Genomic DNA, 15,119 nt, shown 5'->3' with positions numbered 1-15,119 from the left:
TCCTATCATCTTTAAAGGCTTTGAATATTTTGGGGAGTATAAAAAGATTTAAACTTAGGGAAATGTTAACGAGTGTCCACTCTTTAAGACCTATAAGTAATAAATATTTTTATCTAATTGTTGTAAATTATAGGGTTGATTTTCTTTTTTATTTGTATCTAATTGTTAATTGTTGATACTACTCAGGGTCTCATTGGAGAGCATGTGTCTACATTCAACGACTTCAAGACGTTCAACATCAACAATATAATTTTTAGTGAAGACAATGTTTTGTATTTGATATAGAATCAAGATGTTAGAGTTTAGATACCTTAGGTTAATTGAATATTTTTAATGAATTGATATGTCGAAAAACTAATCTCAATAAATTGATTTAGCCTTTATCTAAATTTATTTTATGAATTTTTGTCTTGCACAAATGATATATTACACATGAGCTCTTATTTGATAAATCCTAATTGATGCTTTTAAACACATCTCTGGACATGTTAAACATCATCCTAAAGGTTGCATACAATTGGTTCACATCATCAAATTTGGACAAAAAAAAAATCTAATTTGGACAAACCTTTTCTTATAAGAAGACATCTTAACTTCATCATGTTTTACTATGACGGATTTTCACTTAACATAGTTTCTTCAATAGAATGTATCAAAAGCTTCAATCAACCATTGATCAATAATCATGCCATCATGGTTTATTTTTATTTTTTTGACAATATAGGACATTATCATTTAAGTGTCAATTCATCTCATTTATTTGACAATTAATATATGACTTTTTTTCTCCTTTGATTTGTCAATTAGATAGTTACTATTAAATAATTTTTTCAGGGACTATTAAAAATATTGTTAATTTTGCTTATCTACACTGCATTATAAATAACATCCATTTGCAAGCAATTCCACACACAATTTCAATAAAAAATTGTATTCTTTTCAATCTTTTGTCTCAATGCCGTGGTTTTTTTCTTTTTGTTTTCTTTTTTTCTTTCTAAGTTTCACGTATTTGATATTATTAACAAGCCAAGATGAATTATATTAACACGAAAGTTTCTTATATTTGTATACTTAATAATTTTATATAGTTCACATATATATATATTTTTTTACTTTTATTAAGGATAATAATAATAAAGCAATTTAAAAGTAATTAATATGTCATTTAATTTAAATTAGAATGATTTCATAAAGGTTAAAATGTCTCATTTATTTAGAATGAAAAGATCTCATTTGATGGATAAGAAGGAAAAAGAAAACAAATTAAATAATAGCGTTAATTATAACCCTTAATTAAAGGAAACAACTAAACCAACCAAAAAAAGATAGAAACAAACAAATATTGAAGTATATTATATCATATAAATAAAAGATATTTAAAATTCAAAACATTCAATTTTTCTATCCGTATAAAAAAAATGAATTATTTGAATCTTTTAAAAAATTTTATTAATATTTTACCTTCATTTATTTTGAGGTACTATTTAAATTACAAACAAAAAAATTTGTCATTAATTTTGAAATATGATATTTTTATAATTTATAATAATTAGATTTTATGTGTTATTTTAATTGGGTTGATCCTATAAATATTAAATTGTGTTGTTTAATAGGCCAGACATTTTTTTTAAAGAGGTCAACCAAAAAATTAAAATGTTCTTTGAATAATATCCTTGATATAATTGTAGCCATTAATTAAACGAAATAAAAAATTTAAATTATATTGCAAAGTAATCAAGTCGCATACGACCTAACATTTTAACGAGTTAAATTTTTTTCCCCATTTTCTGTTCTCTATGTTTCCTCCATTTCCGTAGTTTTAAAAATACAACAAATAAAAAAATCTGTTTTTTGTTAAGTGAATCCTCGCCTGGCTTAGCTCCTCCCACTACAAGAATGTATGGAATTTGTGTGGAACAGTTTCACATGCAAAGCGCAAAAAAGCCCACGCAAAGTGCACTTGGTGCGGAATTAATGTTCACGTAAAAAACGCCATTGCAAATGGTTACGGCGGAATTTGGCCGCTGCAAAACCCATAGTTTTTTTTGTCTCTATGTCCTCTCTTCCATTTTATTTATTGATGAGGTGGTTTTGAGTCAATTTTTTTTTTTTTATTTGAGACAACTCTTCTTCATCTCTGTCAGTCTATTTCAATCTAAATAAATTATTTTCATATACTTAGTTGCGTTGTTTGCCGTCTTATGTGCTGTTTATTTGATTCCTATTGCAAGATCGTTCATTCAATAAATGATCTAGGCATCAACATTACATATCTGAAGGCATGAGTATTTCAGTCACTTTAATTTTATCATATTATTTATAGGTATTTTGTCATTGTTGTTATTCACTTGGATGCGAGTTTTTTTTGCAAATTCATCATTTATGTTTATAGAACATTGAACGATGTTCACATAAAAAAACATTGAACGATGTTCTAAAAACAAACAAATGAATATCGTTTTGTTTTTGTGAAAGAAAAAAAAAACAAATATGTGTGACATTAAATAATTTTTTTTTTTTATGGTGGCAGGGGTCTGAACCCTGTACCATGCATATATTATGCATTGTCTATATCAAGTTGAACTAAACTCAGGACAAATTCAATTTTTTTTATACACTACAAAACATTTATAATTTTTCTAATCCTTCAAAAAAAAATTATAATTTTCCCAATGGAGAGGATAATTTGCGAAAGGAAATGAAGAGAATTTTTACTCCTCTTTAGCGTTGATCGTTACCAACAATATAAGTGAAGCACAAGAATTAAAGTACTGTTTTTAATTTCTGATAATTACCTTTTTATCCTCCAATCATTTCAATATATATTACCATTTTATTTATGAATTGTTTTTTTTTAAGGAAGATTTTTTTTTTAAAAGTTAGTTATAAACAACTACAATGACAAAACTTTAAGAAAATACCTTTTTATCCTTCAATCATTTACACTAGTAATTAAACTCAAATACCTTTAGAAAATGATTCTAATATTTCTATGATACATATTCACATGGTAGCACCTTCCCAAATTTGAAAGTGTTTGAGCTTGATAGTTCCACACACAATGTTTTGGGCATCCCCATCTCCAAAGTGTAAACCATCGAGATTAGAGGTTTAATAATCCCAGCAGGCACAAAGAAAGTATAAGATGAGGCAGCTTCTTTTTCCACCTGATCTCAATGTGTGTTCGGAAAAATACTTCTCAAAATAAATACATTTTTTTCTTGACACATGAATGGACCTTAAGATGATGTAGCTAGTGGCGAAGAATCCATAGATTGTACCTTTCTGTTAGCAACAATCATGTAAAAAGAAGATTGTAAAATTACTCATAACTCTAAAATGCAATTAGAACACGTACTTTGAAAAAAAGAAAAAAAGAATGACGATGTGACGTCTTTGACAATTGACAGTGGTCCCCCTGAATGCCACTACACACTATCTACCCCACATAGTTGCCGACGTCTTCGGTGCGCAACTGTTAAACTTCAAGGATGTCAAAAACTCTCATATATGTTAGATCAAGATCTATGTGAGATTAATTCCATAAACCTTCTTTGAAAAATGTTGAAGAGGTTGCAACATTGAGGTTGTTGGCATCTAAGATGTGTTAGGATTGGAGGGAGACAATGTGAGATTGTGGAGGGAAGTGGAGGAGGAGAAATGAGTGGGGGGGAAGTTATCTAGTGTGGATTGTCCATCATAAATATTAACATCAATAAACCTATTTGAATGCATAAAGATTGTCCATCATAAAGCACCTGTGATGGTGGTCCATGCTATAACTTCCCTCTTAGAATAGTTAGTTATGCTGTCTAATGGAATATCTACAATTATTTTAGTATAATTGATCTTCAAAGAACAAAGGATACTTAGGATTTAGGAACACTTATACAAATTAAAAAGTATGATTCCATACCCACTGGTCATTTAAAATAAACTAATCTTAATAAGACAATTTTTCCATCAAATTTTAGAGAGAGTTGTCTAAAAAAAATCATTTTCCATAAAATTGAGCTACTCACTACTCTCACTGCTGGCAGCTACTAAGGTAAACTCGAACCTTTTTCTATTGGGTACAAGTGAACCAAAACCATTACTCAATTACTATATTATTGAATATATAATAGCTTATGTTACTTGATAAGGTTTATTTTTTGTCTATCATGATGTATATGTATTAGATTAGATAATTACAATCATATCATATTACATGAAAAGTTGTTGGTTTGTTTGGTACTGTGATAAAAAAAAAAAAGTGAGGCGGACAGGTTTCACACACATGTCCTGAGTGCAATGCACCTGTAATCAAACAATGTTAGTCAACTAGGTTGTCCTCATTCTTTTTCTGGTTTTAAAGCTCAATGTCTCCCACCACATATTAGAAGGAAATTTTCTTCCTTCTTCAATTTCTACTTGAGATGTGTTGTTTAGAGTTTAGACCCACAAAAGTCGAATACCACCGTGTAGAAAAAACATTTTGGTTCTATTTGCACCAGCATTTGTCGCCACTCATTTTACACCATGTACTTAGTTTTTTTTTTTTTATTACTTATTAGTTGTTGAAAATATCAGTAATAGTATCTGAGTTAGGGGCGTTTCTTCCTTAAAATACCAGCAAAACAACAACCATTAACCGACAATAATGCAAAACAGCTAATGAACCATCAACAAAACAACCTATTTTAGTCTCTCAGACACACAAAACCAAATCATATCAAACACATCAAGGCTTCAATATGCCAAACCTCTTATTTCTTTGCATAACTATCACCATTTGTCTTTCAACTTTCGACACCAATTTCCTTGTACAATCCCTCACTTCACCCTCAGACATTGAAGCTCTCAAAGCCTTCAAAGCTTCAATCAAACCCTCATCCATCACACCATGGTCATGTGTAGCATCATGGAACTTCACCATTGATCCATGCTCACACCCTCGTCGCACTTACTTCTTATGTGGTTTCACCTGCACCACAGATTCCACACACATCAACCAAATCACACTAGACCCTGCAAGCTACTCAGGCTCACTCACGCCACTCATCTCTAAACTCACCCAACTCATCACACTAGACCTCTCTGATAACAACTTCTTTGGCTCAATTCCTTCTTCAATCTCTTCCCTTTCCAACCTCAAAACCTTAACTCTCCGATCCAATTCCTTCTCTGGTCCAATCCCTCCATCCATAATCTCACTCAAATCACTTGAATCTCTTGATCTTTCACACAATTCCCTAACTGGGTCTCTCCCAAACTCATTGAATTCTCTCATAAATCTTCACAGAATCGATTTGAGCTTCAATAAACTCGCCGGTTCGATCCCAAAACTACCACCCAATTTACTAGAACTGGCAATCAAGGCAAATTCTTTATCCGGGCCTCTTCAAAAAACAACCTTTGAAGGATCTAACCAATTAGAAGTTGTGGAGCTCAGCGAGAATGCTCTCACCGGAACAATTGAAACATGGTTCTTGCTTTTGTCATCACTGCAACAAGTGAATTTAGCAAACAACAGTTTCACGGGGATTCAGATCTCAAAACCCGCACGTGGTGTAGAAAGCAATCTCGTGGCATTGAACTTAGGATTTAACAGAATCCAAGGTTACGCGCCCGCGAATCTCGCTGCATATCCATTGCTGTCGTTTTTGTCGATTCGTCACAACTCGCTACGTGGCAATATACCATTGGAGTATGGACAGATAAAGAGTATGAAGAGGTTGTTCTTGGATGGAAACTTCTTTGACGGCAAGCCGCCGCCGGCGTTGTTGGCTGCCGGAGCTACGGTTTCCGGTAGCTTGGGGGATAATTGTCTGCAGGTATGTCCAGTTTCTTCACAGATGTGCGCGCCGGCACAGAAACCCAGCTCCGTTTGCAAACGAGGTTATCGTGGAAGAACATAGACCACCGTGGTTTGTGTGGTTAACGTAACAGTTGAAATATAAATAGATTTCAGTTTTCTGTTATTTTTAATGGCTTTGTATAACTACAGTAATACTATTGGTAGTTACTAGTAAATAAATAAATATAAATATTGGGTTAATTTGAAGTTCGACTTGTAACAAAAAAAAGAAAAGAAGTTCGACTAGAGATTATAAAGCCATTTATGATAATGTAATGTAATTATGAGGAAATAAATAAATGTTTTTAATGTCATAAAATAATGTAATTTTTTTGTAAAAAGAGTGAAACTTTTGTTATTATAGACATCAAATAAGTAAACTGTAAAATTATCTGTTAGAAGATGCAATTATGTGGCATGATTTTTCCTTTTAGGGATTTGGCATGAAGTCTTTGTATATGTGAGAAAAAAAAAAGGCATTTTTTGACAAAAATAAACAGTATTTATTCATTTAAATTGTTAGAGTACTGATACAATAAAAATTCAAAGTCTATAAAAACAAAAGGAATGAAAATATAAATAAACTCATAACATGTTAACGATATAAAACGACAAAATATACAACTATAAATATGATTATATTCAAGTCTTTAAATTACTCATCTCTTTGAATTTGTAACTTTTATGACACCAAAGATAAAATAAATTACATTATTAGCTACTCCCTAATCAGAATAATACATACAAAATTTCTTTGTCCATTTTTGACAAAAAAAATCTTTCTCCTTAAATATATAAGATAATTTACAATTTTTTACATGCATTTATTATTCATTTTTCAAATATATCCATTATCAATGCTATGATATACATTGAATACATTTATACTGATGATAATTTAGTAATAATCACACATATTTTATTTTTTCAACAACTTTTTTTAATAAATTTGATTTTTTTAAAATGTTTATATATTTATATTAATAAGGGATGGAGGGGAGTTTGTACCAAAAAAAAAAAAAACAAGAGAGGATGGAGGGAGTATGTATTTGTGGCGTAACTTTTACACATACACACATCTAACATTTTTTAGTTTTGGGTAGATTTCTTCAATCATATGCAAGATATGCGAAACACCAAATGTAAATCATTCTCTCGACTAAAATTCTAATTTTGATTTGTCGCATTATGAGATATTAGATTAGCTCAGTTTGCTGAATTAATACCCTTTAATTTATATTTTATATTGATATATTTTTTTTATCAAAAGGAAAGGAAAGACAAAAAAAATAAAATGAAAACGATAACCAGACTCCCGTGCATTGAACATCGATGACATAAATCTTAATAGAATGCCAAAGACTATTCCCAATAATAAAGTCTTAACCATTTAAGACTCAATATCTAAATATTCATTTAAGTACTCAAAATTGAAGATCTCCATTATAGATGTTTTAAAAGCATACATCACAAGTCTTCCTTCATTTTGATTCGTTAGTATTATTATTTTACAATCAACCCTTTATTTTTTATGAAATAATAATTGATAATTTAGAGTTCGATAAAAGTTAAATAAAATCTAATAAAAAATGAGTAAATAGTCAATTACCCCCTCTGAAATTGTAAGTTTCGTCAATTTCCTCCCTGAAATTAACAAAACATCAATTACCCCCCTGAAATTGCACAACGTTAATCAATTTACCCCCTCCGTAAAAATTCTTCTGTCAGTGAACATGAAGTTTTGCAAATATCCCCTTGAAGTTTTGCACTTATGTGCAAAATGCCCCCCAAACTTAAAAATTTATATGTTTTTTTCTTATCTTGATTCAAAAGATATTGAAGACAAACAATTAACAGTTAACTTTAATATTTAAGCTTAAAATAAGAATATATCCTCTAAAAATAACGCATAATTAATAACTTCATATTACTTTAGCAAAATGCATGTTTAGTTCAATTTTTAAGATAGAATAATTTTATTCAAACATATCTTAAGAAACTGTTAACTGCTTGTCTATAATATCTTTGAGTTAAGGATAAGAAAAAAATATATAAATTTTCAAGTTTGGGGGGCATTTTGCACATAAGTGCAAAACTTCAAGGGGATATTTGCAAAACTTCATGTTCACTGACAGAAGAATTTTTACGGATGGGGTAAATTGATTAACGTTGTGCAATTTCAGGGGGGTAATTGATGTTTTGTTAATTTCAAGGGGAAAATTGACGAAACTTACAATTTCAGAGGGGATAATTGACTATTTACTTAATAAAAAATTATTCCATTCAAAAAATTTGAATGACTTAACTCGTAAATTTTGATCATTTTTTATTTTTTTTTCCCTTACATACATACAAACCACATTTTCTTTTACAGAAAGACGAACCATATGGTTTTATTTATCTTTTAAAAATAAAAATTAAAATGAAAAACGATAAAATAAAAATAAAAATTGAGACTCTTAAACTGGTAGAACCCTAATTCACACCAGCAGCAGAAAAGCCTCTCGTCCTCCTTCCCTGCGACCTGCGTCGCCCTCGTTTCTCTGTTCACAGGTATGTTATGTTCTTTTCTTTCTTCCCTTCTAATTTCCTTTTGGGTTTCACTTCTTGTTTTGTTGCTTCTGATTTATGCTTTTGAAGTTTGAATTCAGCTTGTGTTTGTTTTGTAATAGGATTCCGCTTTCTTCATACTCTCTAAGTTTTATCTTATCGCAATGGGGAAGACAAATACAAGGTTAATCACTTTTCACTTCCGAAAATCAATGTTACTTCCTATCTTACGGCCTGCCATTTATGCAAATCTGATGTGGAGTTTCTAATGTGTGCAGGTCAGATTCAACGGATTCAAAATCGGATCGCAAGTTCGATAAGAAGCTTCAATTTTATACCAGTAAGTTTTTCGTCTTGAATTACAACATTATAATTTCTGCTCACTGCTTTTCCTAATGACACATACTGCGAATAGTTGTAATAAAATAAGGGTCAAATGCATCTAAATGTCCTTTAAGTTTTTTCGTTTTTCTCAAAGTCGTTTTAAGTTTCAAAAGTCCCAAACAAGTCCTTTAAGTTTCAAAAGTCCTCATTTTAGTTTTTGAATCGTTTCAAACAAGTCCTTTTAGAGGATGATGGTGATGATTTAGATGATAGCAACAAAGAGCATTATCCACCATTTATCATGCCTACAAAGATGACTAATTTTAAGTAGGTGTTAGGAGCCATATTTGATACCAAAGATGAGTTCAATGAAGCAATTACCAACTATGCTATCTACAATAAGACTTGTTTGAAACGATTCAAAAACTAAAAGGACTTGTTTGGGACTTTTGAAACTTAAAGGACGACTTTGAGAAAAATGAAAAACTTAAAGGACCTTTAGATGCATTTGACCTAAAATAAGCAAAAAATTTGAATTTATTATTGAGAAAATAAATTAAAACTCAATTGCTGAGGTGCTAGTTTTATATAAGGAGTTCTATGTGTTTATGTTTTACTCACATGTGTATGAAGTTTAACTCCTTCCAACTTCTGCTATTTTTGCAGAGGTGAAAACTGCTGTTGCTTCCTTGACTGCCACAAAGTCTATTTCTAAGGTAAGAATCTCATTGTTAGTGACTATGGTTGATTAATGGCTAATTAACTTCATTATGCTGCGTATTAGAAATCATTGATTGTGAATTGATGTTAAAATTTTATCTTGTTCTGGTACTTTCTTGTTCATCACTTGAGTTTGTTATGGTTTCCAACAGCTTCAGACTGGGATATGGCATTTTGTCAATATTAATACTTTCCTGTTTCCTCTGCTTGTCATATCTAGATGTTCATGTATTTTATTGCTGGCAGAAATATTATGATCTAAGGAGTTTTTTTCATAAGCATATCTATGCTTACCGTCTATTAGGAAAGTTTTGGGAATTAACGAGTTGGACCAAATATGGTTTATGATAGAACATTACACATAATTTGATCCATGTAGCTGATCCCACTTAGCGGGAAAATGCTTGATTATTGTCATTTGTTGTTTTATGTTTATGCTACAGTGTTTAAACGCTAAATCTTGATGAAAGATTGTGTATGTGAATGATGCATTAGTATAATTTTGTGGCAGTTCCCATTTTTACTCACTTGGTAGAATTGATACTGACTGCAATTGCAAAGTAGTACACGTTTTTTTTCTCTTGCTCTTGAAAAGAAAACAGTTTCATACTCATAGTAAACTTGCAGTGATATCCGGCCTGAAGCTTAACAGTACCTTGGATGTTTTAGAGCCAATTTTGTTAAAAATTTCAAGAGGCACTCATGAAAGTAATATTAAAAGAATCTTGCAATAAGTTGAAATTGGATCATGCATCTCAATTTTTCAAAAGTTCTCTCATTTAATTTGTCCATAAACACTTACAAACATCTTAGGAGTAAGGACCTTTTAATAAGTTAAGAACTAATCCAAACCAGAGCATACTAATTATCTCGAATATTTTGTATACAAGTCTTTATTGAGAATGTCCTGATTGCACAAGGTTCTTTTTGATATGTTTGACATTCATATTTTATGTGCAAACCATGAGTGTTATTGATTTTCTGAAGATGTTATATTCTGTCAGAATCAGAGAAAACATCAAAGGCGACAGAAAAAATTGAAAGCATATAACCTCTCTTCGCTCTTGGATACACTTCCGGAGTTCAATGCACCACAGAAACCATGCAATGAGGATAACTTCAAGGTCAATTGTAAAACTAGACAGAAATTAGTGTGAGTATTTTTCTATCACATTCAATAATCATATTGCCTCTATACATTTGATATGTAAAATAGTATTTGTGACCCTTAGTAATTATTCATCAGATTGAAGGAAGGACAACGATTGTGTGAGCTTTTCAAGAATGATTCATTCCAAGTGAATCCCTTGGCTGCCATTCATCAACACTTAAGGAGCACACATCCAGAACCAGTACTAGAGAAACAACAACCCAAGAAAAAAGCGAATGTAAATGGGTCTAAAAAGAGGAAGAAGAAATCAAAAGCTGGGGCTGGACTGAAGTCTATGGATATATAATGCCTTTTGTATGGATGCTATTATGGTCCCTTGTTTTAAAGTTCTTCATAGAAGTGTACCTTTTTTTTTTGGAGTTGATAAGTGCACTACTTCTGTGAAGCATTACATGTAGGACTTAATGTCCATCTTAAATTTATCAAGCATAGTCTACAGTGATAATGTCCATGGTAGTTTGTCTCTGTTTTTATATCAGTATCCATTGGGTAAGTTGACCATCTGCTGAGCATGGCAACCGTATGAAACTAACCACATATGTAATCAACTTTTGATGAATATTCGACGGTTCTTCATAAGAAAAATGAAAGCTAGAATTATGACTAATGATTAACATCAATTGCATCTACATATGTAGGTTAATATTTGATTATTGTATACAAGGTTTAGATTGTTTGGATTCATGGTGGAATCTGGCATCCCAATTCCATTAAGATGTCAAAATTGTGAAGCAAGCTGCATGTTTGGTAAAAAGAAAGCACCACTAGGTCCTCCACGAAAAACCTCCACCAACACCCACAAAAAAACCTCCCGGAAGCCACCACGAACCAAACCGCTCCACCGTGAGATGTGCTGCTAAACCTGTCAAAACGCCACCAGCGACGGCGGCACCACCACCCACCCCAGCAAGCCGGAAGAACAGATCCGAGAAGACACAACCACCAAAACCAATGAACAGATCCGAAAAGACACACCGGATCTGACGTCGGCAAGAAAGTTGATCTATAAAGCAACCGCCGGAAAAGGATGAAGGACGTCGGTGGAGCAGCAGGAGAAACACGTCGCCGGAGCTGAGGTGGTGTGGAGGCCGCGCCTCATCGCACCACCGTCATATGGTCTACATCTTGAGAAAGTGTTGTTGGATTTGAAGGAGAAGGAACCGCGATCTGTTTTAGAGAGAGGGCACAGGTTTTAGTTTAGAGAGCGAAAGGTTCTTTGATTGCATATCTTATAAGTATTTACATGTATCTTGCAAAAAATAAACATTGACTTGGATTCATCCAATTAAGGCTTCCAAAAATTTTAACATGATTAATGATGCCAATTCTCTTCACCAAGAATAATATTACAAGAAAATTGTGATAAAATGTTGCTTGAAAAAATGAAACTCCATTTGAAACTACAGAATTTACATCAAACACAACCAGCCTAATTTAATCAGTTCTCTGAGGCTGACTGGAAGATGAAAACTGCTGTCAAGACACCCACCAGTCCTGTTACGGCCAAGGCAACTGTAGGCAGTGGACTTGTGAGTCCAAAGTTCTACAAAATCAAAGTACAAGAATATTGTTGTTATTCTTTTGCAATTCTGCTTATAACAACTACCTAACCTGAGTGATAAGAGAGGTTAAGATGAGTAAGGAGTATCAAAGTCAAAACATAATAAAGTTCGTTACGGTTTCAGCGCGTTGAAACTTGCACTCACTTGGAAGTTTCTAATTTACTTTTTTAGATGCATCATAGATTCAGAAAGTTATATGAACCTATATATCACTACACCAACTCAATAGCTTAAAAGATCATGAACAGACACATAGCTTAATTTTACAACTAGATACCATACACACTATAAAGTAAAGGAGAAAGGAAGATTACCATATTGCAGCTAAAATATCAAAGCAAACATTTGAGTTTTGACAAATAGGGGTGATAGAAAGAAAAACATATAAGCCAATTATCAATCATTTGATGGAAATTATAATTTGTTTCATGACTTAAAAGATTGAAGACAAGTGATTGCAGTCTAAGTCATGCATAAAGTAACTCAAAGTTTACGTTATGGTGTGCAAATATACCTCTAGGAGTCCTTTTCCTGAAGTAATTTCAACAGTAATGGCTACTGCAAAACCAACCATGGCTACCCGGCCAAGCCATACATCCAAACCATTCCCATCCTTGGTGTTTTGCTCACATCTTATCGAAACTGGCATTGCTTTGCATGCTAACTTCCTTTTATGATTGCTCCGGATCACTATAGACAAGTCAAACAATACTTAGCTTCCTAACTAGAATCTTATTTCAACAATACTTTAGTTCCACCTTCCCCGAAGCCTAACTAGCATCATAGCTTTTCTTGCAAAGCCTAACTGGCATCATAGATTAACTTCATAGACTTAGGGGTTAAAGTACAAATCTCAAGCATACAAACGATACAACAAAAACAAAAGCCGCGTCTTATTGTATAAGATTAAAGTATAAACCAAACGATGCTACAGTATTATATCCAAATGTGAATAAACCCAAATTAAAATGAGTGTCATTTAGGATTGTTGCCAAGAACTAAGCAGGCAATGATATTGAATAGCGGAAGAGAAAAAAATAACAGCCGAAAACGAAGAACTCAATAACCAAGTTGTTGGGGCTCCAGTGGCAAGGAGCTCCTTCCAATGACGTATCCGGGGAATATCGGGTTCGATTTCCAGGGGGAACAACGCTTGACTAGTGCGCATGCCTCTACGCATGAGCCGGATTAGTCACCTACCAAAGGTGGATGGGTCGAAAACCGGTGCGAAAGCCAAAAAAAAAAAAAAAAACAAAGAACTCAGTGATATTGTAAGATTATGACAAAAACAAAAAAAACAGTATCAATATTTTCAGATAGTATGAGCATTAGCACTACCATTTCTGACACTTGCTTCAAATTAGCTCGGTCTATCTAAATTAAGAAGCTTTAGCTTATAACACAAATACTAATCTTTTCGTCTATATGAATATGCAGATTTTGCAATAGAATGAGATAAAATTATAGATCATTTATTTTTTATATAAGATATTAAGTGGAGGGCTTGTATTAATTGTAGCTAAAATCAAGTCTAGTATCCAAAAGTAATGCTAATTACCCTCATACTACAAATTGAAATTCTAAAAGCCAATATAATATCGGTAGTCTACACTACATATCAAGTAGAACATATGATAAAGAATTAATAAGTAACTCCTTTCAAAAAAATTAATAATAATAAGAGATGACAAGAATTAGAAATGTTACTTAGTGGGGAACCAGTTGCAAAGGATGCTCTAGCAGGAACCAAAGTTGGTTTAGGAAATTGAGCAGATGTTGCAGGGTTGTTTCTTGCTGTGAAAACACGTGCATCTGCAACACAGGTAATATAGTTAAATTGAGTGCTACAATAGAAATGGAACAGAGGGTTGAGACTTGAGAATAACGGGTTACCTCGAAGAGAGACAGGAAGAGAAGCAGAGGGTTGAGCTTGAGCAAGTGCCATGGTTGATGAAGTAAGTTATTGTAACAGTCAAATTGCAATCCTTATTCCTTATTATCTCTACCTATTCTTTTGAGCAACGGATGATGAAACATGGCCATTCATATCTCTGACTCATCAACGCTAACGTGGCTTCTTGATTGTTTTTCTCAAGCAAAATATCTTTTATTGTTGGGTGCTTCTACTGTTACGGATGACAATTAGACCTAGATCCGATGGGCACCCACAAAAAATACTCGCAATGGATAGGATAAAATCCGCTTTCATGGATATGAGCGTGAGTCTAGGTAATTACTCACAAACTTAAAAGGGTACGAGCACGGGTATGGACACCATATAACTCAGCCCTGCAACCCACGTATATGTTTTTATATAATATAATAAATAATTTATATATTAATTAATTAATTAATTTATCTAACTATTTAAGCTTAAACCTAAACCTAAAAATTGCTTATTGCAGTAACCTAAACCTAACCTCTTATTACGTTGAATCTCTGCCGCCAGCCTGCCTTTCGTTGCTTTTTGTTATCCATCTCTTATGCTTCCAGGTAACTATTTCTTGAATCTCATATTTCTAAAGGGATGTTAATTGGACCCAGGCCTGATGGGTACCTGCAAAATACTACCATTCATACTTTTTTTTTATTTGGTTAAATACTACCATTCATACTATTTTATGAGTTGATTTGAAATTTTCTGGATCATAGTTGTATTTCAGTTGTGGTGCTTTTTTATTGTCTTTTCAGAGTTAAACTGCGGGTAATGGGTGCGGGTATGGGCACTTAGGTGCCCAAAGGGTATAGGGAAGGGCACTAAAGTTATTGCCCACGAGGGTATGGGCCCGGATACGGGTATTTTTTACAAACGCGGGTATGGGAATGGGTACTATAGTACCCTGCCCATTGGGTACCCATTGTCATCCCTATTTACGGTACACTCGTAAAATGAGGTGTACCGGTACTCTTCCATCCCAAATCTATAAATTAATGATCAATTTTATGAAATAAA

General features: G+C 32.7%; 3 protein-coding genes across 4 annotated transcripts; 2 read left to right on the top strand and 1 right to left on the bottom strand.

The window, feature by feature from the left end:
- The first annotated feature begins 4,343 nt into the window (after positions 1-4,343).
- On the top strand, positions 4,344-6,153 carry LOC25485425 (probable inactive leucine-rich repeat receptor kinase XIAO). Its single transcript, XM_013614626.3, has one exon. It carries the CDS (start codon positions 4,737-4,739, stop codon positions 5,898-5,900), a length of 1,164 nt encoding a protein of 387 aa, XP_013470080.1. The 5' UTR covers positions 4,344-4,736; the 3' UTR covers positions 5,901-6,153.
- A 2,081-nt stretch (positions 6,154-8,234) lies between these two features.
- Positions 8,235-11,211, top strand: LOC25485424 (uncharacterized). The gene is made up of 6 exons (XM_013614625.3): positions 8,235-8,392; positions 8,512-8,573; positions 8,668-8,729; positions 9,380-9,429; positions 10,438-10,586; positions 10,680-11,211. Exons 2-6 carry the CDS (start codon positions 8,554-8,556, stop codon positions 10,888-10,890), a joined length of 492 nt encoding a protein of 163 aa, XP_013470079.1. The 5' UTR covers positions 8,235-8,392; positions 8,512-8,553; the 3' UTR covers positions 10,891-11,211.
- Positions 11,212-11,214: 3 nt separating this feature from the next.
- LOC25485423 (stress enhanced protein 1, chloroplastic) lies at positions 11,215-14,254 on the bottom strand. Of its 2 annotated transcripts, none has more exons than XM_013614623.3 (4): positions 14,060-14,228; positions 13,874-13,978; positions 12,681-12,856; positions 11,215-11,771 (listed from the first exon to the last, which is right to left on the bottom strand). In XM_013614623.3, the coding sequence occupies exons 1-4, from the start codon at positions 14,109-14,111 to the stop codon at positions 11,700-11,702; spliced, it is 405 nt and encodes a 134-aa protein (XP_013470077.1). In that variant the 5' UTR covers positions 14,112-14,228; the 3' UTR covers positions 11,215-11,699. The 2 variants fall into 2 exon arrangements, with proteins under 2 accessions (XP_013470077.1, XP_013470075.1); XM_013614621.3 differs by lacking the exon at positions 11,215-11,771 and adding an exon at positions 11,871-12,147 and having other exon boundaries at positions 14,060-14,254.
- Positions 14,255-15,119: the final 865 nt, after the last annotated feature.

The sequence above is a fragment of the Medicago truncatula genome, chromosome 1 (genome assembly GCF_003473485.1).
Source record: "Medicago truncatula cultivar Jemalong A17 chromosome 1, MtrunA17r5.0-ANR, whole genome shotgun sequence".
NCBI lineage: Eukaryota > Viridiplantae > Streptophyta > Magnoliopsida > Fabales > Fabaceae > Medicago > Medicago truncatula.
Note: the sequence above shows the minus strand (reverse complement) of the source record. Positions and strands in the feature narration are given on the sequence as shown.

What these genes read in the sequence shown, in the direction of transcription:
- LOC25485425 (XM_013614626.3), top strand. Translation starts at nt 4,737, where the DNA reads ATGCCAAACCTCTTATTTCTTTGCATAACTATCACCATTTGTCTTTCA.
- LOC25485424 (XM_013614625.3), top strand. Translation starts at nt 8,554, where the DNA reads ATGGGGAAGACAAATACAAG. An exon ending in CCACAAAGTCTATTTCTAAG is followed by an intron (nt 9,430 to 10,437) that starts GTAAGAATCTCA and finishes ATATTCTGTCAG; the next exon opens with AATCAGAGAAAACATCAAAG. An exon ending in AAAACTAGACAGAAATTAGT is followed by an intron (nt 10,587 to 10,679) that starts GTGAGTATTTTT and finishes ATTATTCATCAG; the next exon opens with ATTGAAGGAAGGACAACGAT.
- LOC25485423 (XM_013614621.3), bottom strand. Translation starts at nt 14,111, where the DNA reads ATGGCACTTGCTCAAGCTCAACCCTCTGCTTCTCTTCCTGTCTCTCTT. An exon ending in TCTTCCTGTCTCTCTTCGAG is followed by an intron (nt 13,979 to 14,059) that starts GTAACCCGTTAT and finishes CCTGTGTTGCAG; the next exon opens with ATGCACGTGTTTTCACAGCA. An exon ending in TGCAACTGGTTCCCCACTAA is followed by an intron (nt 12,857 to 13,873) that starts GTAACATTTCTA and finishes ACTTGTCTATAG; the next exon opens with TGATCCGGAGCAATCATAAA.